Source organism: Coloeus monedula (genome assembly GCF_965178545.1).
Source record: "Coloeus monedula genome assembly, chromosome: 3".
Classification (NCBI taxonomy): domain Eukaryota; kingdom Metazoa; phylum Chordata; class Aves; order Passeriformes; family Corvidae; genus Coloeus; species Coloeus monedula.
In genome coordinates this window covers 57,302,788-57,329,355 of record NC_138783.1, presented here as the reverse complement: position 1 = coordinate 57,329,355, position 26,568 = coordinate 57,302,788, and the positions used below count along the sequence as shown (strand labels likewise).

General features: G+C 39.6%; 1 protein-coding gene across 1 annotated transcript in view; it reads right to left on the bottom strand.

The window, feature by feature from the left end:
• The window catches only part of ENOX1 (ecto-NOX disulfide-thiol exchanger 1), a gene marked incomplete at its 3' end in the record, with an annotated part of 136,863 nt that extends 113,694 nt beyond the window's left edge, over positions 1-23,169 (bottom strand). The window contains exon 1 of the mRNA XM_082277604.1: positions 23,064-23,169. Within this exon, the coding sequence (XP_082133730.1) occupies positions 23,064-23,154 (91 nt within the window). The 5' untranslated portion in view covers positions 23,155-23,169. The remainder of the gene's footprint in view (positions 1-23,063) is intronic.
• Positions 23,170-26,568: the final 3,399 nt, after the last annotated feature.

The following is a 26,568-nucleotide window of genomic DNA, read 5'->3' as shown; positions in this document are numbered from 1 at the left end:
CTCACTCTGCTGCTCAGGGTGCTTCCTCTTCCTAAGCCAGAGGAAGTTTTGTGCCTCATTCAGGTTTATTTTTGGATGAAAATACCAATGAGCTCTATTGCATGGGATGTATTTCTCTTGGTGCCATTACAAGAGATGACAGAAAGTTGTCCTGTGAAATCAGCTGGAAAATCTTGAGTGACGACATTTCAAACTTTTAACCAAGTTATTCTACATGCATGATTCTCTTTCAAAAACCTGAGCAAACAGCCATAAGAGAGACTTACGCTATAATTTTAAGTGATTGTTCCTGGTACTATTTTCCTAATATCTTTCATGTTAAATCAATTAAATGTGTCCAAACCCTTAAATCTACAGTATCCTTAACCCACTGAGTACTAGAAGAAGTCTAAGTATACTAGATATAGTAAAGATTTGCTCTCTGTATATGAATGTAGTAAGAAGTCTTGATATTTTGTATTATCCTCCACTAGAACTGTTTGACCTCCATACAGTTTATGGCAGCAACTTGTAGGACAATACTTGAATGCTCTGTGCCTGACCAGAATACATGTTGGATTTGAATTTGATTAACTAACTGTTGAGTAAGTAATAGAGTGGTACTTGGTGAATTAATAAACTGTTTATTGGTTAAGATTTAACCAAGAATCCTATCGTGAGAATACTACGCTACATAAAACCTGATCTGAAAAGAATCCAGAGATGAGAGCAGCAAGTAACACTCCTGAGTGTCTGTAGAAAGACACGCTATGTTAATTAAACTCCAACGCACTATGATGAAGTTATTTTGGCCAGATTTTTGCTATAAAAGCCATCTAGCACCTCAGCAACCTGAAAACGCGCCTATATGCTTAGCTCTCACTGCAAACACAGAGTATTGGTTACTACATCTCTTCAGGAACCTGAGAAACCATTTAGCTTTACATAAGCAGCTATCTTACTGTACATTCTTTTACCTCACATAAGCAGGTACCTTAGCTAAGGGCCAGCTCAGGCCATGGGGAGCATGGCTCCATCCAAACCCGAAGGATTTGTGAATTCACAGGGGCCAGAGCTGGGTCTGGCCTCAGGACTGGGAAGCCATGTGGGGGGCAGAGAGTGATCTGTGGTGACAAGAGAGCTTGCACACAGACAGAGATTGCAAAGGATGCAAAATCAGACACAATGAACAACTTAGAGAACAAGCATTTTGCATTGAGGAGGATGGGATGAAAGATGTATAAACCAAGAGAACAGAAAGTACTGTCCAGAGTGCTATTCCTTCCACATTCAAAGGAGGAGGAAGGGCAAAAAAGACCATGGAATTTAGTCACAATTCTCAGTCAATCTTCTCTTCTCCAGCTTTGGATAATCCACAACACCCTCAGCTTTGGATGATTTGCAACAACCTCAGTTTTTAGCTAGAGACCTGCCAGAAGGGAAGGTAATAAAGTCTGCTAGACAAAAATGGAGTATGTTGCTTATTAAACAGGAGAGGTTTTTTTAATCTTTTCCATTGTTAAACCTGGATTTCACCTGTGTTCTCAAACACAAATAAAAGAGTGGAAAATATTAAATAAATAAACACTATAAGCTTCCACAGGTTAACATTGCTTGAGCTGCAGCTTGTAAGTTCATGAATGTAGTATTGTGCTTTAGCTAAAAATATTTAGAATTACAGTTTTTGAAACATCTCTTAGTGAAGGCTTCCTTTCACCACCTCCCCACTTCTCAAACTTCACAGGGTTTGAAAATTTTTGGATTCATTCATTGCAATTCCAGATAAAGTTTCAACTTCCCCTTCCATCTATGAATTCAATGGATTGTTTGTAGATCTTGATGATATAAGCACAAGGGCCCTCTCAGCTCTCTGAAGTGCCTGTTCCAGGCAGCCAGACTCAATGGCCAAATGGTCATCAGTGGTGGTAACTGGAGTACTCTCCATGGCTGGTAGAGAAATCCCAAATGGGACATCCCTAACTTCATAATGAAACAATTCCTCTTCATGCTATTTGAGTACAGTAATTATCTCATTGAGCAGTTTAGAAGAGGCTTGACATTAAAACAGTGTCAGGAGAATGTGCATCATGCTAAGGTAAATAAGGGCAGTCCATATGTCTGAAAGCAGTTACCTCAGCCTTTTAGCATAGTCAGACAGAAATTTCTGCATGTTTTGACATCTGGGTCACAACCATAAAGTTTTTCAGCACAAGTACAATAATTACAACATTATGAATACATTTTTCATCTCATCTCCATTTCTTCTCTATATCCCACAGAGCAGAAAACACTTCTTTCCACCATCTGGGCATATCTAGTACAAGGAAGGTCAGCAGCAGCTAGAGATGCCAGAGCAGCCAGCTGCTCTGTAGCCTCCCTCCCTGGGGCCTCAGTACCGGAGCCATTATCAATGGAATGGTGCAGACTAATAAACCTTGCTTTTGGCAAATAGCCCAGGGGCAGCCAGCTGGGATGGGTTCAATCATCCTGAGGTCCTTTTAAGATACTCTGGGACATGTGCAGGGCAGTGCACAGAACTGGGTTAATGCTTCTGGCCCTCAGTGACTCCTTCCATCTCTCCAGTCTCTCACAGCAAGGGGAAATGGATGCCTCAACTAATAATAAACCAGAGCTGAGCATGTGGAGAACACCAGGCCAAATATAAAACACCTGGGGCTCTCTGGCCAGCCATTAGCTTAGCTCAATCACAGCATTGCCTGGAGTCTTCTAGAAAATATGTAAAAATGAGTAAATAAGAAACTTCCAAATCAACCAGAAAAAAAAACAAAAACAAACCAAACTTGAAACATTTGTATAAAGCTCTTGTTTTGTCAAGGAATTTATTATGACATAACTTTTATTTCCTAACAGATACAAACCTCTCAGCTTGTTCTTCACCAAAAAAAGGGACTAAAAAGATGAGAAATGCTTACAGGAGGAAGAAGGAATCTCTCCAAGAACACTTACATCTCTGTACCTCCAAAATAGCTTAAAATACTGGCATTGCTCTTGGCTGTCTTTATAGTGGGTAAAAAAAAAGGGCTAAATTTCACCTTAGAAAGTAGCAATCTTGACAACATTCTTACAATGTCATATTTCATTACTTAGTTTAACAGGGAAAAACCTTGTCTGAAAAGAAATCAGGAGGTTTTATAAATGAACAGCATACTAGAGGAAGCAGAGTGAGACAAAGTGTGCACAGAATTAGCTCAACTTTTATTCCAATTAAGGAAGAATCCAGGTTTTATATCTCCTGTGCACAACACATTTTAATTTAAATTATATTAGTGGTTGTGTGCAAAACTTGTAACTTAAAATTCTTGCTGCTAGAAAAGTTCATCTGTAATTTCTGGCAGCCTGCACCAAAGGTTCAGCTGCTAATAATGCAGAGCAGTGAACTAACTGCATAGCAATTTCACACACACACAATCAACCCCACCATTCAGAAATGAAATTGGCCTTCTTGGTATTTACAATTTACCATCAGAACACTCTACATGTGACTCTTTTTAACAATGCTCTCAAGCAAGGTTTACAAACACCAAGAGCAGAAGATACATTCATTGTTTCAAGAAGTATCTATTCTTTTAAAAATTAAAGATAAAGCTGAATTATGTCATGCAGGCTTTCTTTCAAATTATAATTATTCTTTACCCCATTTTTAGTGAAAATACATTTCTTTGTAACAATTGTGAGCTACAATATGTTACCCACATTAAGATGATTCTTTTGCTTCACCACAGACATTTCAACAGCTAGGGTTCTGTCAATAGCTTTATTAGAAATATTTTTTTTCCCCAGGAGTTTATATGTCAACTATAAAATAAATTCCAAGATGAAAACTGGCAGAGTGTTGGTTGTCAGTTCAAGGATATATGATACTACTGTTCTTAATATATCTTTGGCATATATTTTCAAATATGAAAAAGAAAACCCAACCCAAACCTCCTTCACAGGCTTTGTTAAGCCTTGTTTTACAAGGTGTACAACTACAATCTCTAGTAGTGAGGTAATATAAAAATAGCATAAAGGCACTTGCAGCATGCAAATGTGTTGGGGATAAAGGTGTAGTTGTATTTGAAATCCTGTGTACAATAAATGCAGGATAATTGAACAATGCTCAATGAATAGTGTGTAATTATTTAAGACTGAAAAAAATCTTTGCTAAAGTCTTTCCTGAGAGGCTGTCAAAGAAACTGTGCAGGCATTAAGGGGGGTCCTGTCATGATTGATACAGGTCAGAAGCTGCCCAAAGAAATGGAAATTCAAGAACAGGAACTAAACAAACATTTTCCATCTGAGATGAGTGGTGTGATTGGAGGTAATACTAATAATTGTATTGAAAAGAGAGAGAGTAATGTTACAGCAAAACATCCAATAGACACAGAACTAATTGCTTGAAAAAAACCTATTTATATATAAAATGTATTTTAGAGGAACCAAAGACAAGGAAAACAGGAGGGCACAAGGATGTCAGTGCTAACAAACCCCAAAAGTGTCTCTTTGAAGAGGACAGGCTGAATGGCTTGTGCAGTAAAGAGCTGGCAGTGTGGCACTGTGCCTTGAAGGGGTCAGGGAAGCCAATTAAAGGTTAGCCTGGATAAAGGATAAGAGAAAAAGGAATGGGAAAATTACTGCAAGCCTCTTAGAAAACCCAGACTCTCACCTGACATATCATGCTCCGTATTACTCACTCCATCCTCTCCTAGGAATATAAAAGCACAGCAAAAACAGGACAATGAGTATCATCAGGAACATTATAAAGGAGCTTAGAGGAACCACGGCTGAAAAGCCTTGGATTGCTCACTGGGGACAAGAGGCTGTTGTGTAGGAGCATTACAAAACTCATGAATTTTATAGAGGAGGGAGGTGGACAGGTACTGTGGACTCTGTTACATGATACAAAACTGAGAAGCATTTAGTGAAATAACTAAAGAGGTTATAAATGAAGAACAGGTAGGTGGAAACACTCCCTAATTGCAACAAGAATTACTCCCATGGAGCTACATGTTATGTAAAATTTAACTGAATGAAGATCTTATCAGAATTAAAATACAAAGAAAGAAAGAAATGCAGACAAAACCACACAGAGAAATACATCATACACCTTAGACAACAAAAGTGTTCAAAGTGATAGAACAGGAGGCAGGGTCATCTATTATTAAAATCGTCTGACACTTCCTATTACAACATCCTGTTGTCAGTTGCTTTTAGCTTTGCCAATCATTAACAGTTTGGACTGAAATTTTACACATCGAATATCTGCCTCAGGCAGAAATACTCTGGAAAATTTTAGTCTGAACAATTCAACTGCTGCACAAATGGAGCCAGAGAAAAGTCCTTGGTTTTTTTTATTTCATTATTTAAAAAAACCTGATGTTGTGTCTCGGCAGCTGCAGCCCCTCCAGACTTCTGAGGGAGGTTGTAATATTTCAGAATTGAAAAGCCTTTGCATTGGAGCAATAACATTTGCCATTCTCTTTAAACTCTACCCAAAAATTCAGTCAAATTATGCCTTTGAATAAAATTATATTCACTCATAGTCTGAAAAATAGGTCTATTTTTGGCTTTAACAGCTGAAATCACAAAGCATTACATCTTCCATGAATGTACTGGATTATGTTTGTGCCCCTACTCAGCAAAACCAGGAAAGAGTTAAAGCAGAAAGATCTCAGCTATTGTTACCATTTGAAATTTTTTTTTTCAGCTTTTTATAACTTGAAACCTAAAGTTGCCTTCTACTTTCTTTGCCTTCAGCCTGCAAGGTTTCCAGCCTAGCTGGTGAGGGCAAATCTAACCTTGTGACACTTGCTAAGATCATAGTGGTTAAATCAGAAGATTGTCTGAGCAGCCTAAAAGCCTGTCAGGTCTCGAGCAGCTAATTGGGTCTTGCCTCATATGTTCTGCCTGTGATTTTTTCCAACAACAGAACATAGAAAACAACAATGCCAGCGAGCAGAATTTTCCCCAAGTCCTGCTATTCCCGTCTCTCTTCTCATTTATGGGAAAAAATATCTTTCATGCCAGTCCTAGGAGAGGTTTGCAAAGTCCTGAAAGTTTGGCTTTGTTCACTTGCTGACCCTTTCATTTGAAACGTCTCCACTCTGCAGAAGTTTTGAAGAGAAACCAACTTTTCAAACTACAGCAGGATACATACTGACTAGGATGTATCTAGCCCACTCTGAAACAGCTGTTTAGCTCTGCACCTAACACCAGTTTTACCAAGGAGGCAGAAAACGGTTTTTCAAGCAGTAGGTGAGGGCCAGGCAGATGATGGCAGCTTTTTTGCATATGCTCCAGGGCCAAAGAGAGAACACGTCAGGGCTGATGATACCACCTACTCTCCATTGCCCTCCTCTCCATCAGAAGAGGCTCAGTTCTCCCTGTTCTAAAATGGGCACAAGAAAAAGCATATAGGGAGATAGTGGTGGAGGAGGAGAGAAGGGATTGTGACTGGCCATGCCAACAGTTTGGTTGACATGGGGTGGATGGCTTAAAATCTGGATTTGGCCCATGGGGTTTGGCTGGCTGAGTCAGTAGATTTGCTTGGGTTTTTCTCACACCAGCTGAACTGATTAGCTCTGTGGGTTATGTTCTCAGCTGTACTACAGCTGTATTCAGGGGAGCTTAGAAAAGAGGCTTTTAGCACCTGGGACTGCCAGTGACTGCTTTGTCCTTTGCTTGGTGCTGAAGTGGCTGCAGGACAGTTTTGAGTTTTGTGGGGCTGTGGTACTTAACAAAGGCTCCTAATGGGCCATGTGCCCTGTGCTCTGCTCTGCGTAATGCCAGCTCTGAACCACCTTTGCCACGCCAGTGAATTTTTGGCCTTTGACATTTTAGGCAGCTTTATAGCTTACTTGCACTGCTGAAATGGGACAGAAGGACGAGGCTAAAAAAGGTCCCTTCTGAGCCTAGCATAAGGACTTTTAACTCAGCCGATAAATTTGGTGTTCAGAGAGGTTTCCAGCTGGCTCCTTTGGTCTCTGTGTTCCAGCACTGAGAGGATTTATGTTTCACACTATGTACTGTAGTTCCAGATATTTAAACCAAGAACATACTTGTCTGAGCTTCACAGAAAGGTATACTACTTCAGATAGAATTATGGACAGCATCTTTATGTTTTGTTGTCACTTAAATAGCTCCATGCTGCCTTGTATAATTCTCAAAACAGTCAGGTTTCTCAGATTAAATGCCAGTCTCACATTATAAAACAAGTTGTGTTCCTGAGAACTAAATAACAAAATAACTATGGTACCAGGCCAGGAATTCATGTGTACTAATTTTGCCCCCACCTTTTCCAACATTTCCAGATTATAGGTCTTATGTTATCATGAACAGTCATGGTCATGATACCCCTCCAAATATGAATTGACGTCATTCCAAATCACAGATGAGATACAGCTCATCCGTCAAAAAAACACCCAGTGTGGCAGAAGTAATGGAAAACTCTTCCCACTTTATCTGCCACTTTATAAATCTTCACTTGACTGAATGTTTTTCCCTAGGGCTTGTTAAATTTCAGCAGAATTCTCTGTCATGTTGTGAACTGAATATGAAAAAGCAAAGTGACCAAAGTGATACTCAGCAAAGCTAAAATGCATAGTAACACTGATTCTGAAGGTCAGCAAACCACAACTTATTAGAATGATTTTCTAAGAAAAAAAAGGTAGGGGAAATAAAAAAGGACTCTTCAGGAGAGAAAGAATCTCATAGATCTTAAAAAGAAACAAAAAAGGGATGAAAAAGAGATGACTGATACAAGTAAAGATAAAAAGCTAAACCACCCAAAAACTTCTTCTTTGACATTCTCCTTTGATGGCAATGTACTGCAAAGCAGAATACTCCAAAATAAATATTTTGGACTGCACTTTGCATCCAGTTCTACCAGTGTGACTCCACCGCTACTAGCAGGACTGTGCCAGGGTCCCAGGTGGCAAGGATGAAAACAGAAACTCATTATGGAATAAGAAATGTAAGAACGCTTTGGTGAGAGCACATTCCCTGCAGAGTGCCATGAAAGTAAAAAGAACATTTAAATAATACTGGCCCTTGATCCCCTCAAAAGCTGAAAGCACATTTATTCAGCTTGAATTCCAAAATCCCTGCCACGGTTTATAAAATGTGCTTGATCCTTCTGTAAGACCCTTTGGCATTTTCTTTCAGAGAAAAGGTCTCCAGATGTTATTTTTACAGTTCATCTTAAGTAAATGTATGTGTTTAGCTAAACAGGCTTAAACGCAAGAGGCACCTAAGAGAACAATGATGAAATGCTTGACTTGATTTATGGACCAACTGTCAAATCCTTGTTTAGAACATCTGGCTGGTGAGGTGATTTGAAAACTTTTTCTGTCAGTGAATATCAGCACAGTAGGCTCTTCTGCCTTACACACAGCTCTAAATTGTAAAGGTAATTAGTGGAGAAGTGGCATCAGAGTGTACATCTAACAGCTTATCCATGCTCACAAAACATTCATTCTACAACACTGCCAACATGTAATGTGCAATCATTTGCAACTTTTTAATTAACAAAATATACAAAATATTGGCTTCAGAACCTGAAAGTTGCTACCTACAAGCTGCACAGGCAAGTGCAGGTCTGTCTCTCACAACAGCCCTTCAAAGTGAACTCGTGGGCCACCCTGACAACTTCTCAGCAGCCACTGTGGCCTGGGTTTGGTAGTCCAGCTTTTTCCTACACGCCTGTATCTGTTCCCTCTGGCTTTGTCACACAGGTCCAGCACGAGTCCTTGGGAGAGAGGAACCTCACCCATCCTCTGCCCACCTCTGTCTGTTTCTCAGCACAGTTTCTGCAGTTTCCCATGAACACAACGGCTTGCAAGGGCATGCATGCCACAGTAACATTCCTAATTCAAAGGCTGATATAATCTATACTCTACAAAGCAAGGCTGATCCCAGGAAAATTGAATTTTTCTCTCCGTCTTCCCCTGTTTAGCAAAACATGACAACTCAGAGATGACACAATCCAGGAACCCTTTCTGTAATTCAATTCTAGTTCTGAAGCAAAAATCTACTTTCATCTTGGTCTAATCTAATATCAGGGAATGATGAGGTTTTTTTGTGAGGGATTTCTTTGTTCCTCTAGAAAAAAAAGCAGCAGCTTTATTGTAGAAATCACTTTCAGATGAAATGAAGATAACACCAATCTGGGCCCTCACTATAGATTCAGAAAGATTCATATCACCCTCACAGAAACATCTAACCACAGCATCTCAGAGTGGAGACTTTAACCTCCTCATATGGAAAAGCTGGAAAAGGTGAAGATTTTGTAGAGTGATTTGTCCCACCTGCAGCAATTTCTGCATCCCCTGAAGGAGATTTTTATCTCTTTTCAAAAGCTATGGCAGAAACCTACTGTCATCACAGGCCTTTCTTTGTCACTCCTGTTGTGCATCCAGTAACAGGGAGGCAGAATCATGTACCTCCTTGCTATAAAGAAACAACTGGGAAATTACTGCAGTACCTTTTTAAACACCACCAACAAAAAAGAATTAAATCTCAAACTCAAACTTGATAGAAAAATTACTGTGAACTAGAGAAGCAGCTTAGAACAGTCTTGTTTTGGTTAGGCCACATTAGAAAAGACGCTGTTATATTCTTGAGCAGTTCTGCATACAGGCAACAGCCAAGACATTTACTGACAAGGATGAGATTTTCAGACATGTTAAAACATTGAAGAGCTTCATCACATGAAAATTTCACAAAAGCCATTGACTAGAAAACTGTTGCAAAAGGGACAAGATGAAAAATGTGTCAGACTGAAATAGTCCATTTTGAATGAGGTGAAAGGGATTTAGAAGATATGGAGCACGGGAAGAGAGGCCGGGGCTTTTTTTTAGACATTGTGGTTATAAATGATAAGAAAAATAAGTATGGAAGTAGCATATTTGTTTCAATTTCCAGAAGTATTTGACAAGTTTCCATAAGAGAGATTAATGGCTAAGAGGCACAGAGCAAGAATAAAGAAATAAAGAAGTCTTCTGTGTATAAAAACTAGCTCAAACTGTTGCTTTGCCCTTAGAAGATGGCTATGCCTCTTACACAAGGGTTCTTTTCCTTACAGCCATAAACTGACCATTATCCTGTTGGTCTGGATTTGGGGGGCTGTTTTAAGGATAATGTCACATATTTGTAACTGTATTGCTGTAGCTTTAATGGTCTAAAAGCAAAATCAGGACATGGTTTATGGGTCAGTATAGTCAGGAAAAAAAGGAGAAGTCCATGTTCAGGTCAGAGAAGCAGTGAACTTCCAAGTGAAGTATGAGTAGGGAGAACATCCTTTGAATTTAATTAGATATGTTAAGCCAGATAGACAAAAAAGCTGGTTGGCACCTGTAAAACAAACGGAATATTAAAAGCGAAGTGGTGACACTGTGATTATTCTGTAAAGGAATAGATAGGTAAGGCTATGGCAGATAAAAGGATTAATAAAGGGGGGAAAATTATAGTGTACTGCAAAAACTGCTCTTTCCTTTGAATTCACCTTTTTACTGTCTGCTATAATTAAAATTTTAGTCTCCTGGTTGCCTCAGACAATCAGAGGGCTGGTGCATATTTTTCCAGCTACATGAGTTGGTCTAAGAAGAAATATAAGTTTCACCCACAAATCTTGCTTCATGCAAAAGGCACACAGGGGTAGTGCCTGCTCCTAGAAATGCGCACCACTTGTATCCTCGCTCTGTGAGCAGATCTGTGTTGGAGGAGTCTGCTGTGCCCACGCCTCCCTCTTCTCATCTTTGCACTCACAAAGGTTGATTTGTTATTGGCACAGTCTCTGAGGTCAGGGCAGCACAGGCTGTGAGTGGACCTGGGCTTTAAATGAAGGCGTTAATTATATGTGATGGAAAATACTTTTTTTGTTTGCTTGTTTCCCAGGTTTTCTAATCTAAAAGACAGGTGAAGCCTGGTCTTTTATGGTCAGATTCATTTTCCTTTATTTTACTAACACAAGGGGATATAAAATTACAACCTCTTATTCCTGCTGGCACTGCAAACCTCTGCAAATGGAATAGGGAAACTGGGTCCTATTCTGGTCTATATTATTGATGGAGGGGCTCTCTCCACCTCACCCTGGGATCACTCTCTTCTCTATGTTCATCTCTGAAACTCCAGGAGGGGCAATCAAGGCTCCAACAACAGTATTTGCCCAACAACATCTTACTAGTGTCTTGTACTGATGCCTGAGTGAAGAATAGGTTTGTTACCCTTTAAATTCCAAAATTAGTTTGCAGAGCGGGAAGAACTTGCAAACCTGTAAACTATTTTTATGCAGCCTTGAAGTAATGTGGACTTTCCTGATATTTTCAATCTATAACACAACTTTAAAACAAAACTATGACAGATTGTCATCTTTTGATCATAAAAACATGGTGAGGAAAAAAAAATTCCCCTGGAAGACATCTTAAGTTCATGCTTACTATATACATATGTGGATGAGGCATTAAACAGAGTACCTCAAGGCTATAGATGAAACATATCTTGGAAGCACAACAAATAATAGGTCATGTAATCAAGTCTAGCGAGATGCAACTCTCACGCAACACGGCCCACAGAGGCCAGATGCGATTCCGCATTGGAAAATGTGAAATAATTGAACAAGAATAAGGCAAACAACCTAGGAAATATCTAAGAACCCAAACTGTCTTTGAATTCTAACAAGAAAACTCTGAAAAAATGCCACTAGATCCACAACCTGATGCCTATTACCATTAGGGAGAATTACAGGAAGAATGGCTAGAGCATGCAGATGCGTGATAATGTTTGTTACATGATGCTTAGAATAATGGAATCCGTCTATTACTACTTGAGGAAGCTGAGACCTTCACACCCATTAGCAGGCATCTGTAGCATTACAGAGATTGCATTCAAATCTATGATGCTGCTTTGTTGATGGAAAAACAGAGATGAGGGGAACGAGGAAGCAGGGAGGTAGGAACACAACTGTTAAAGGAGCTGCGATAAAAAAGCCCTCCACTGAGAACCCAGGGCCTCAAATCCCTGGATGAATATTTGGAAGGATGGTTAGCTCTCATGTCCCCAATGAGCTCAGTTGCTGAAGTAAACCACTGGAAGAGAGGCAGTCCCTAAGGGACACCAAATGATGTATATGAGTCATTAGCTATCATCTGTCTCCTTAGCATGGCACCTTTACATTTTTAAGGCATGCATGCCACCCAGCCAGCTGGTGCTGAAGTGATAGGGAAGTATGTGCTCAGATCCTTGATGGAGATGTTTGCTTTGAAGGCCTTCCACTAGTAACTTCCATTCATATACAATAGCCCCCTTGCCTTCAACTTTTGTAATGATGGCTACGTGCAAGCCTGCTTCTGCAGAATTGGATGGTTTGGGTTTGTTTTATCTTAATTCCAGCTTAAATTCCACTCAAACACCACCAACAAAAAAAAACCAGAAACGTGGTCAGTTTTCTCTTTTTGAAGGGAAAACACAGGACACATGTTCCAAACCACATTTAGATTTTAAAGTTCAGAATTAATACCCTGAATTGCAGCCAGAAATGATCTTAGTCTTGAGGTTGAAAGTCTTTAGTCTTGGGAGTTTACAAATCAGTCATGACAAGCCTGAGCCAGCTATGGTTTATTATAAAATCAAGCTTGATTATCTACTTGAGGTAACTAGACAGACCAGAACAAAAGGACACAAAGCTAAAGTTAAACATATGTAGGAAAAACTGGAAGAGTAATCTTGCTTTACAGAGGCTGGTGAATAGCAAGAACAAACTTGTACTTGATTTTTTTTCATATACTAAATTCTGGCTAATAGCATAAAGGGATCCACAATATTTAAATAATAAGCAGCTCATTAAATCAGCTACTCAGCTTCTCAGCTGCAGATTCCTCCCATTCCCTGCTACCTGCACACAGTCCTGGAATCCAGGTGCAGCTTCTGAGCTCTCTCTGTCCACAACCCATGGCCTTTCTCTAAGTCCTATGAGGTTACAGAAGTATTGAAAACGCACTGAAGAAAGAAAAGGATGCTGTGACATTTATTACGTAAATTATTACGTAATTGGGTTTAAACACATTTAGCATGAATGAAAAAACAACAAAATCTAGTCACTTTTCTCTTTCTTGTCCTCTTGTCTTGGTGAATTTATTGCTAGTTTTTAATGAATATTTAATTAATTTATGGTACTGCCTATTACAGCAGATAAAGTTTAGGACATTCTGCAATGTCTCAAAAATGCTTCAATTAAGCACGCATAATTAAAATGCCAAAGTTGTTATCAAAAGGTGCCAGAAAAGAAAGTTTCAATGACTTTTCTTGGAAAGATCTGAGTCATGCAAGTCCAAGTATAGATCAAGACCTGAAACAGAAGATTTCCAATTGAAGGGTTAAATAGATTTGACAGATGCAGCTAAAAATAGGGTAAAACTTTAACACTGCAGTCAGTTATAATATTCCACATTTATTGCTAGGGAAATGAACCACTTGAAATACAATTAGGTCAGAAAGAAGAAAAAGTGTTGGACAAGCATAAACTTGCCCTCTCCCTTCACTGTAGTCTGGACATGTCTTTTCAGGAAACACAGCTTGTGCTACTAGATCTTTATGAAAAGGTGACATTAAGCACATCTGCACCTTCTCCCACGGTACTGTCTTCTCTAAATGCTACCAAAGCTCTCTCCCTTCCATTTTCCAAATCCCTCTCTAAATATCACAGCAGCATAGTCAAAGAGGAAGAGAAGGTAGGAATTGTCTGCCTATTTCTAATGTGCACAATAGTTTTCCTGTTCTTCAGTGCCTGACTCAGAATATCAGATAAAAAGAGTTAAACTGCTTTTTCACTTAGTGCCATATTACTGCTGTGCCAAGATATCTATAAAAAACCTACAGAATAGACTGGCAGCTTCATAATCACTGCTGCTTTTCATGCCAATCAGTATTATCCCATTGTTTCCATGCAGTCCCTTACCTACTTGGTTTATCTAAGTGAAAGAAAACAGACCATATGCAATTTGGGTCAGGATTGACTCTTAAGTGTTTAGGCATTGTTTAACTTACTAGAGCTCTGTATCTCTAAGCCTTTCCTGAATGGAAATAACAAATAATTACTAAATAATGTAGGCATTGTGGTCAGGAGGAGGAGATTACTTATAAAAGAAAATCTTGCTATGCCAAGGAAATAATTTTTTAGAAAAAGAAAAATTGGAATAAGAAATGTGCAAAACCAGGAAAGACAGATAAAGCTGTTCTTTTTCATGAACAGACCTACTGAAATTCTGAAGCTACAGTAACAGAATATCTTTTATATTTGGGCAGAATACAATCTAAATCTACACCACAGCATATTAGAGCATATTGTATGTATTAAGTTTAATTACCTTTCACCTCCACGTTCACTAACAGAACTACTCCAGTGACCAGCTGCTTCCCATTACAGAGACATTACTCAGAGCTGCTGTCACGCACATCATTTGTCACCACCAGAGCATGGGAAGGTGTGGCAAATCCATTGTTTATCTGACTGAAGTCAACATTAATGAAGTATTCTGTTACAAACTCACTCCCATGCCCAGGGATTAGGCTAACTGAAACTCCACTTTCTTGTTCAGCACAGATCACCAAAAGACATTTTTCCACACTGATTGGTTCTGCTCATATTTCACAGACAGACTCCTGCCTTGAACTGAATGTGCATCTTCATGCACTTTTTGAGGCTTTTTGCAATAAGCAAAGGGCATTTGAAGCACAGGTGGCAGAAAGAAATCATGCTTATGTCCTTCTCAAGGTAAAACATAGAAATTAAGCTTCTCATGCTTCCTCTCCAGAGCCCAAGCTCTAAGCATCAACCTAACCCATGCAGCAAAAAACAAAGGATTTTATAGCCTTGGTTTGGGGTAGCTGCCTGGGGATTCATTCATATTCAAGTCTTCCACTGCCGAGAAGTTTTGCACTGGGACTGCCCCAGGCGGTGACATCTGTGCCCTCCTGAGAACACTCTGTATGGACTGAGCTGACAGTCCTCTTGGGACTGCTTTGTCCATCCCCTGTGGACCATTTACAAAACCTGTAAACAGCTTAGGCCTAAGGGCTTCAGGTAGCATCTCCTTCCCTTTGCCACCTAGACACCACGACTGTGGTCAGCTACTCACCTGTGAGCAGTCTGCCATTAATGAGCCTTTTTCACCCCTGAAAATACATGACCCGGTATTCATACATTGCCTTTGATTAGTTAAAATGGTCAATCTGTTCTTTCTATTGACTTCTATCCACAATAACTCAATTTTTCCATCAGCAAACTGTATGTCACCCAGGTTACACTGGACTCCCCGTGTTGGCCAAGGAACCTGGGATCCTTGGAGGGGAAAGTTCTGCAGACAAAGCTGTACTCCAACAGAAGTACATAGTCAGTAGCAAATGGTTCCCAACAGCCTCTTGGCTTACTTTATGCAGTGGGATGCTCATACTAACACATGGGCTTTCTTGTCTAGAATAAACAAACACATGGAAAATAATGGGAATGGAGGCTTTCCAAAGCAAGATAAAAGATGTGGAAAACTTCTGCAAAAATAAAATATTTCCTTATGTTACTTTACTGTAACATCAAATAAGAACATGCCAAACAGATTGTTGGTGGTATAATTACTAACAGTCAGGAATTAAAAAAAAATAGAAAACCAAACAAAATGCCAAAACATCCAAACAATATGGCTTGCATCATAAATTTACTCCAGTATTTTGAGACTATTAAGAAGAGTATGCCAAATAGTAATCAGTCTGTTTTCCTAAACTGTTAACTGGCTTGGATAGAATTACAACAGCAGAAAGAGATACTATGTTCCTAAAAAACCCTCCACTCCACGCACAACGCAAGCTTTGCACTTAGCACGACCCTCTATGTGGCCCTGCTCACCTCTAAATCTTGTTTATTTGGGACATTCAGCCCTTCATACCACGTAAAAAGGTACCATTTATCTTCAAGCACCGAGCAGATTTTAATCATTATCTTCATCCCTGGCCTCAATTAAGGTCTAATATAGAAGAGGCACTTGAATGACCTAAGAGGCACACTTAACCCTGATAGCGTGTCAAAAGGCACTCAGAGTTTCTGCCACATTTCCTCTGGCCATCAAATCTTTCTCTCCTTTTTCTGTTGTAAACTGACTGTGTTTGTTCCTAGCACTTTAATGTCCCCTGGTGTGAAGTCTCCTTGAGTAACGCTCACATGATAGAAAGTGTGATTAACTCTGCAGGCGCTTTTCAGGTCAGTGAAAAAAACCTACTTGTTACACTAGTATATAATACTTCAGAGATGTTCCCAGTCGCTCTGCATACTGGGACTCCCACAGTACCTATTCGCTTTCACCCTTGCTGTTCTCCTGTGTCTTGGTAATATAAATACGTAGTTTTATCTGGGTATAAGTGCAATACTAATCCTTCAGAGTAGGTCTCATACAACTGTAATTATTCTGATTGGTCATTCAGATAATTTGAATGGTTTTACTTTTCCTCTTGACTAAAATGCTTCCATAGTGAAGATGATAAAATAAGATAGAAAGGAACTAAAATAAAATTAAGAACTTTTTTTTTCAGAGCATACCTTACTACCTTTCTTTTGTTTCATAGGCCAACTTGTTAACAAAACACAATGCACAAAACAGGTTGGGAAACCATAAAAGTTGAAAAGATGCCTTCTGAAGATAACTTGTAACCTTGATGGGGTTGAAAAACCTATGGAAAAATGTGGATTTTTATTAGGAATTTTGACATCTTTTTTTACTGCCAGATGTCAAGCCAGTGCAGCATTCAGAACAGGGGTAAAGACACTGAATACTACTGTGCCATGGGGTTGCTGAACTCTTCAGCTCTTGTGGTCTGCAGATTTCACAGGCAGGGGAACCTGAGTGCGTGAAATGCCTCAGGCAGCTGCCTGTGCTCACCAAAGTTTACATCTGGAGCACGCTAAAATTCAGTCACAAATTAAAGATGCTCAAGCATTTTTTCCTTGAAAAAGTGACAATTTTCATCTCATAATATAAGTGACTCACTTTAAAATTTTTGTGGATAGACTGTAATGAATTTGCAGGAGTTAAGTATTAATTACAGAAAAGGAACCTGTGTTTTATTAGCCATTCTCTTGGATGATTCGAGTTATGGACTCATCAGCACATTGGATCAGTGGCTAAGCAATGGAGTGTAGAAAAAGGAAGCTTTAATAGGTAAATTAGCATGGGTAGAGTGAAATGAGACTGCCAGATGACTACCAGTGGCTCCAAGCCTTCAGTAATGGAGAGGCCACAGAAGAAGAGGTATACACATGAGAGTTGGCAGATTCCTCTGGCCAGCTGACTTCTTAAAGTCTTCAGCACTGTACAGTCTTTCTTCGGGGAGCTGCTGAATATAATCAAATATATCTTGATTTTCTACTTGATTTTTCTTCATTAATGTTACAAAAATGGTACATAACCAGAACAGTGAGGGATATGTTTACAATTTAGTCAGCATATGATGACTTGCAGTGAACAATAATTAATAAAGCATGCCTGGAATCTGAATATAGTGATTGCCTTTAGTTACAGTCTGCATTCTGAAGAAAAAGAGAGTCTGAATATTACAACTCCAAACACTTATAGGCCTTGAGCTAATAAAATTCTGGGCAGGACGTTTAACCTTGTGTGTTGAGATTTAGGAGTCTCTAGATGAAAATTCCACAAATCTTTCTGTTATCAAAAAGTATGCGTGGGGTTGCCATTTCAGGATTGTAACTACTTACTGCAGCACGTATCTCTTCCAAAAATGAAGTTTTCCTGAATTATGACTTGATTTGGACAGATACCTTCTAGTTTGGGGAACTATTAATGATCAAGAGGAGAGTGCATCAGAGAGAGCAGCACTTTAGCACTGATTTGCCTTGTGGATCTCTCCCTATGAAGTATCCGATACCCAACACTGTCAAAAGCACAATCCTGAGTGAGGTGACCTGATTGGAACTGACAGCTCCTGTGTTCCACTGAAATCAGGTCAAAAGACAAGTGTATGGGGAAAGCAGAGACAAATGGAAAAACAGAAAGGTTGATGTGTCTAATATTTCACAACCTCAAGTGTCCAAAAAATACATGCCTGAAGCCACAAAAATGGTGTTCTTTTCTGTATCTTTTGGTAAGCAAGATGTTAGGCTTCAAAGGTTCCTAGTCTCTGATTTCACTAGGATTTTGTACAAGTGGTCAAAGACTTACGCCAGGAAAAAAAAAAAAAAAGAAGACTGGTTATCACTGAAAATTTTAGTATCTTGAGGCTGAGGCATATTGGCCAGACTCCTATGGAACAATGTGCCTTAATAATTATTCTGTAAATAAGCAGAAGGCATCAGTTTTCAGACATACCCTTGACTTCCACACAGACCTGTAACTTTCATCTTGGATGTCTGCCCTTGTGGTTTGTTATTTTACTCTGTAAGAGCACAAATATGCGTCACAGGGCATGAGCTTAACATAAAGGCTAAATGAATTACCACTTGTGTTCCACACTTCAGGTTCATTTGTACTGGGGAACTTTTTGACATACACCATTTTTGACTCACAAATGTTTAGGTCATCTGGAGGAAAGCAACTCAAAATTGCTTCATGTTTCTCAGAGCGCTGGTTAATTAGTGAAAGGAGAACTGAACTGAACCAGAGAAGTAAATAATTTTCTAGGCAGAATATCTTCCTTTAGAAAGCAGGTGACCTGATGGCATTTGCTGAAACAAATGAAAGCGCAAGAACACTAAATTCAGGAATATCAAAATTGCCTTTAAAAAGTACCAGTGCAAAAGCAAAATAAAACATTCTCAAGTTGGCTTAGGTCACCAAGTATTTCTTCTAGTCCTAAAATCTAACAAAACAGCAGACTTGAATGTACTTGAAAGATGTGCTTGAATCAGAGTTGCTGAGTGATAAAAGAGGATTTAGTTCTCAAAAACGTGAACTACAAACTAACCTTCCCCTCTCACCTGACCATTTTTCTCAAAGTCCCAAAGCATAGAAAACGGCAATTTTAAGGCCTGGATAATTCAAAAGCAGTTTAACAGATTCCTCCAACTTTTCCAAATCTTTTTTTCCTCTGGGCTAAAAGCAACCATGAGAAAACTGAGCCTAAAAGGTAAAATTTTTAAAGAAATTACAACCTGCTGAGAGGGAAAATTTACACTGAAAATACTTTTCAGCCATAACTATTCCACATCAATCTTTAACACTTTAACTAATGTATTATTAAACTACAGTTTATTGTATGAATTATGTATAGATAATGTATAAATGCATATAGTAGCGTATATGTAACAGAGCAGCCCAATATATGGAAAAAAGTAAGCTTTCTGCATAACAGTAAGTGTAAGCAAAATATATGTAGACACACGAGAGATATTATATAACTATTAACAGGAGTCCATCTTTACAAATGAAAGGTTCTGACATTTGCCCAGATCAAAAATCCAATTTTACAGCACTGGGAGATAAGGAATTAAATGGAGTGCAGATATCACCTAAACTGGTACTAAAAGGTTAGCAGTGCTTAAAATTGATTAGTTACCAAGATCAGACAGCCGTCATCCCAGGCTGTGAGAAGAGTATTGGCCAGATGTTGTGGAAGCTTTAGTTGTCATTTTAACAAACTCTCGAGCTAGACAAGAGCTTCACAGATTGCAAACTGGGGAGCATAACTGTTACAAGGCAGGCATCCCAGCGTGCTACACAGCAGCTAAGTCAAGAACTGCTGGGAAAAAAAAGTCATGAGAAACCTCTAAAAACACTTAGTAGTTCATACGGATTCTACACTTATGAGAACAAAAATGCCTTGCATAGCAATCAGGAACTGGTCAGTTTGGGGAAGGAAAGTCCATGAATGCATAAGTCCTTGGAGTGCTGACAGACCAGAGGACCAAGAGATATGTCAGGACACAGGTGAATACAATACACCACATTTCAGACTATGGCAGGTTATGTAAAGATATCCATTAAAGATCATAATCTCTCCAAGATTAATCTAAAGTACTCACTGCTTCCCTAGCTATCAACAAGGCTGGGGAAAAAATACAAAAAAGAATAACATAAAATTTTAAAGATGGAAAAATAGTTAGCACTGTGACATGGCTGTGTCATCGTCATCTCAGAGAAATGTAAGAGATGACAGTAGCAAAAGCAGGATGTGACTGCTGACAAAGCTGAGTTCATTACTAGGATTAACAGCAAAAAAATGAAAAAAGCCAGAAATAGCTAGGGACTAGTTAGATGTTTGGTTGAATATAATGATGCAAACCCTCACTGAACACAGATACAGTAAATATATTAGAGCAAATAAATCTGTAAGTACTTCCATGGCAAACTGAAGTTTTGCTATTATGGATCTGCCATAAAGAAAATGTGTCAGAAACTTATGAATCTGATGGAAATATAATGAAGCATCAAAGCACCTATTTACCTTGAAAATACAAAGGAGTCTCAAACAAAGAATAACAAAAGGAAAGAAAAGAAGTTTTTCTGCACCTGTAGAGAAATCAGGCAGCAGTTCAGTAATTAATATTTATTACTTATGGCACCCTTCCTACATCGAAAATGCTGAACAAATATGAACTGACTTGTACAAGATCTTTACAATACGTGATACACATAATTACGGAAATTACAGCAGGGGGCTGCCAATGGTATAAAATCCTGGAGATCCTCCCTTGTGGGCAAAAGCATTGCACGTGAGATGAGGCTGCCTTTTAGGGATTGCCCAGCACATCTGAGGACAAAATTTACACCAAAACTGAAGAGACAGAATAGAGCAAAACAAAAAGGCAGGCAAACCTCCACAGCATATGCAACCAAGATGCTTATAAAAAAAAAAGAAGCAGAAGCTGATTTTGACATGTGATTGTTTTCAGTTTGGAGGTAATCGCGTTCAAGTTGAGCACAACACCTGCAGGCAAATCCCCACTGGATAAAGGAAAAAGTTGTTTCCCCATCAGCAGATAGAATCATTAAATGTTCTGAGTTTGAAGGGACTCACAATGATCATCAAGTTGAGCTCCTAACTTAACTTCGCATGGTACAAGCTAAGCGTGTGTCCAAGAGTGTTGTCCAAATACTTCCTGAACAACAGGCCGTGACCACTTCCCTGAGTAGCTTGTTCCAGTGCTTGACCACCCTCACAGAGATGAATTTTTTTCTAATAACAAATCTGAACATTCCGTGATGCAGCTTTAAGTCATTCCCTCACATCCTATCACTGGGCACCAGAGAGAAGAGATCAGCATCACCCTCTGTATTCACCTTCATTAGGAAGCTGTAGACAGCAACTCCTCAGCCTCCTCTTCTCTAAGCTGAACAAGCCTAGTATCCACAGCTGCTCCTCACAAGCCTTGCCCCTCTAGTTCCTTTCATCATCTTTGTTGCCTTCCCCTGAATACGCTTCCATATTTTTCATATGACTCTTACCACACGCAGCTCTCAGGGTGAGGCTGCACCATAGCTGAGTAAAGTAGGATAAACACTGCTTTTGACTGGTTAGTTACAATGTGGCTAATGCAACCCAGGTTGTCCATTTTGAACACCAGGACACATTATTGAATGATACTGAGCTTCCCATCAACAAAACCCACCAGATTCTTTCTGCAGGGCTGCATTCCAGCCTATTCTCTCCCAGTCCACTCATACACCCAGGATTACGTAGTCCCAGGTGCAGAATCTGGCATTTGTCCTGATTAAACATCATACAGCTGGTGACTGCCAGCCCTGTAATCTATCCAGACTCCTTATTAGGCCAATCTACCCACAAGAGAATCAACATCTTCTCTTTATTTAGTATCATCAATAAACTTAGTGTGGACTCAGCTCCTGCATCCAGGTCATTGACAGAAGCAATGAAGAGCATTGGATCTCAAGGAGTGGATGCCTTTGCTTGTTTCTTTTAATCACGAACATGGGGCTAAAGCCAGAGATCACCAATCAGTTCACAGCCTCCACCAGCCCAACTCTCTGCTTGAGATTGATTCATTATAAATCAGCTTTCTTGCAGCTTAGTGTATCAATCTGTAAAACAGGTAATTTGGAGCCAGACCATCAGCTGTGAACTGGCACAGGTCCACTCAGTTCCCAGTGTCAGAAGGGGGCATATTTGGACAAAATTAAGCATCAGACATCCCTGGTGAGGCAAGCAGAGTGATTTACATCATGACCTGGCTCACTGCATCCATGTCTATGTGGACAGGCACGGACGTGACAGGATGCTGCTCTGATACAGATATTACACAGCTCTTCTTAAGCTGAAGTGGCAGTGCAGCCTCCAGACAGAATCTGTCATATGCCAAGCATGTGGCTTGTGTCTATAGGGCACCCACCCATATATAAATAATTCTTCTCTACACCACAGGAGCAAAGAAGTTTTGATACTTCCAACTAATTCGGCCTCTACTGTTGACGACGAGGTCTGCTGGACTGTTAGGTCCAGTCGTGTCTGTAAAATATTGCTGGTTTCAAAATACTGTTTTTGTGGGTGTTAGAATAAGCGATCCCTTCCAATGCTCTCCCAAACTATGTTTTGGAAGTGAAATGACAAAATCTAACAAGAACAACCTCTTGGCATTCAATTTATGGAACCAGTCAGAAAGTAAATAAGCACACACCTGACAAAAAAGCTTCACTTCACTAATACCAACTGAGCATATGAACTGGACAGGCTTCACAATTTTATGCCCAATTAACATAACTCCAAAATCTCCAGTCAAGAGTTTTCAGCCCAGGGTATTCCTTGGCAGAACCTCAAGACATCCTGCCTGAACAGAGAAACAAAAGCACATGCTCCTTTTACAAAACTTGCCTCCTGTCTTGACCCAGCATAAGGATTGATGGTTTAGCTGTTCAATTTCCCCCTAGAGTTTTAGTTTTTCACAAGGTTAAAATATAATATGGATTATATACCTACTACAAGAAGAGACTAATACACAGTATGCAATATTAATCTTAGGTGATGTTTTCAGAACATAAAAATATAATATCCTCAGAAAACATTCCATATATTTTTAAAAGGACACAAAGAATTCATGACTGGTGCAAGAGATGTTTTCAAAAAAAGAAAAATCTTACCTGTCACAAGCTGTTGTCCTGCTAGTCCCACTGGAACCATCCCCAGATTATTCATAGCTGTAGCCCAAGCCGTGGGATCAGTGACTGACATGTTAAGCTGTGTGGTATCTATAGCTATACTCCCCAAACCATCAGCTGCTGCAAGAAAATAAACATGCTGTAAGTAGAAAAGCCAATGCACCACAATTTTTAACTGAAACTTTCAGTGAAAATGAGGCATCATAACCACTCTTCATTTTGGGTTTGTTTTGTTTCTTAATTATGATTCACCTTTAGATCATTGATAATAGTTCTTGGTATTGTATAATAGAGCATTAAGACATTGGAAACATTCAACAGACATAAAATGGTACAAGAAAAAGGGAAAACTCTTTCACCATGATGATAGTCAAGCAGTGGAACAGGCTGTGCAGTTGGATGGACCTTTCAAGACTCAACTTGATAAAGCCCTGAACATCTGGTCTGACCCTATCTCTGGCCCTGCATTAAACCAGAGGTTGGATTGGAAATCTTATGAGACCTCTCCCAACCTGAATGAATTGCCCTGCTACACTCTGATATAACTTGATACGTAAATAGTTGTGGAACTTGCCTGAAACCTGTGAGAACCAAGAACGCCCCAAGGAAAGACCTGTTTATCATTAGATGCAATTTTTTATTTTGTAAAAGATTTAAGAATACTTTATCCCCTAACTAAAAAGAGATCAAACAAAATCCATTCACTATAGGAAATACCAAGTTCTGTTCTAGAACCAAAAGAGAAATATAATGAATATGGTCAAAATAGAGTGAGCCCAGGTATGGATCTTCCTTCGATGGGGAAGTTAAGGGATGGTACCTTTCTGATACTGAAACATCAGACACAAGATGTGATCACATATTTTTGCTTCTCCCCTCCCGGCCACACCTGAAATCAGCTCTTCCCAGCTATTTTCTTATGACCTTTGCAGCCCTGGGATATTTACCAGCAGCCATTGCTTTTTCCCAGATCCTTTTTTCTTCTGTTAGACTTCTTCAGCTAGGAATAATTAGCTACTGTATTAGCAGCATCTTGAGATGGGATATCACCAAGCACAGGGCCCCCACACCGCTCATTAGGCTCTGAAAGAGAAAAGATGGAAATCAACTACAAATGCCACAGTCAGAACACAACAACCGACCGACCACTTGGCAGGCACTAGAAGCTCCTGCCCTTTCCCTCTGGATCACCAGCCCCAGCCTCTGTGCACACATTTCACAGCCTCTGTAGAGGCATTCCAGCAAACACTCATCCTTGCCTGCTGAACAAACAGCACCACATATGAACCTGTCAGACCACTAAAAAGCCCTTCACAAATAAGGTCTTATCAGCAGCTACACAGCCTCCTCAGCACGAAGGCATCAGCTGAAAGAACATATTAAGGGATGAATATGATTTTTTTTTTCAACAGTTAACAATTAACTGATGTTGCAAGTTTTAAGGAAATAGTTGTCTGCTCTGAGATGGAAAGGGAAAAGAAAATACTATGCAATGACTTACAGAATGGAGCCTGCAGAGATGTGGAAAAGAAAACCTAACAAAGCTGACAATGATGCCTGCTCCTCAACTAACACTGCACCCTTGGCTCACAGAGGTTAGTTAGCTCAAAGCAAAAGTGCAGTATCTTTTTCTAGCTAAAACACATTGCTCTCATCAGGTGTCTGTCAGACCATGAATTTTACATAAGGGCAACTTCTGGCAACTTCTTGCTGTTGCTGTCTTTGTTTGGGCGGCTCACCACATTAGAGCATTGCTCATTGGAAAGGAGGCTGAACAGGTGACAGGTAAGAGGTGTGAGCAAAGTCTGTGAGCTCCCAGCACTTACAGCAGGGGCAGAAAACACTGGGCTGAGGATGATCACATACACACACACCCAAGTTAGTCTTTGTGCACCAGGTACATGGGACTGTGGGTGAAAGAGGGCCACGTTAATTTTTTTTGGCTGTCAATAGCCTAAGGGGTCTGATCCAGGGTGTTGGGTACCAGGGGCAGCAACTGACCAGGAGCTTACAAGCGTTCAGGGAGGTCATTAGTGCTGTGCAGGTGTATTTCAGTGACTTGTTCAGCCCTAGAATAGCTATGCTGACATTTAAAAACTACTTGAAAGATGATAATTAAGAGGTTTCCAACCTAAGGATTCACCTTTAGAAAAGACACAATTAACATAATTGCACTATATTTTAGCTTAGTACCTCCCACACTTTTCTTTTTTTCATTTGATGTGCATAAAGTGTGAGCCAGAAAGTTTTATGTTTTAGTTCCATGACACTGTACAGATCATAGGAACATGAATCAAATCAACGGCTGTAAAAGTGAAGAAAGAGCCGGGCTCAGACAGTGCTCTACATTTTTTTGTACGTTGTAATTTACAAATAACCAGTATACTAGACTAAAAAGCATTTTGTCCAAATCTACAGTGGGTCTATTTAAAAGTCAATATTTATCAACCCTTAATATTTGAATTTGCAATTCCAATTCTTATTTGATCTCCACTATTCATTATACATAACATAAAATATTTTTATCATAAAATTAGCTTTTAAATAACATCTACAAACACCAAACAAACATTGAATGGAAGTCCTCTGCAGGGAATGTGACTAACATAAGGTAAGGCAGCCAAGATTTATATCAAGTTTTTAAAAACTGGGTGTCTCCTGTTCAGGTCTTTAAACTTGTACTTAGCCCTTTCCACTGAGGCTATAGACTTCTGACCACGAACATCTATTTTGAGGTTAGGGCTGGCTGAATTATTCCTTGTCAATAAGTTATTTCTTATTAAGCAGTACAGCCCTCCTTGCCCTTTATGGATCATTGCCAAATCAATCCCATTTACAAATATATGCTGAATATCCCAGATGAGAGTGGTTCACTTCTTCCCCTGACCAGCAGCCTTGTTGCCTTGATGAAGAAAGGAGCATTTAAAAGCCAATGGTGATGAAATGCCCCTTCATACCTAGCCGTGTGCTACTTGCTTGTCCCCATAATGCCTCACCTCAACTAATGGGGAGGAAGGAGGTACTGCCCCATGGTTTTGAGGCAAAGGCATCTCAGATAGGCATAGTAGGCAGAAAATGGGTGTTGGACTCTCTCTGCTGTCCCCCTTACCCACATTTTATTGCTTGGTGAAGTGTGTACCAGGTGACATGCTCAGGTCTGCTGCTGAATGTTACACACTTCTGCCCAAACCCACACTGCAGTTGCATCAGTTCTGCCAGAAATGCAGGATCAGACACTGGGCTAGCCCAATGCACCTCAGCCTACTGGGAATGACTTTTTGGTGTTTGCCTTCTGACTTGTTGTTCACATATTTCAAACTCTGGTATACTTTCATTAATTATTTACAAGTATTTGTTGAAGTCCTTGCAGAGGAAGCAGCACATAACACCATGAATATGAAAGAAAGCAGAATCAGTGGGTATTTAACAACATGGTGAAACTCATGTTGTGCTATACCACCAGATCTGCCCAATATGACATGGAAGT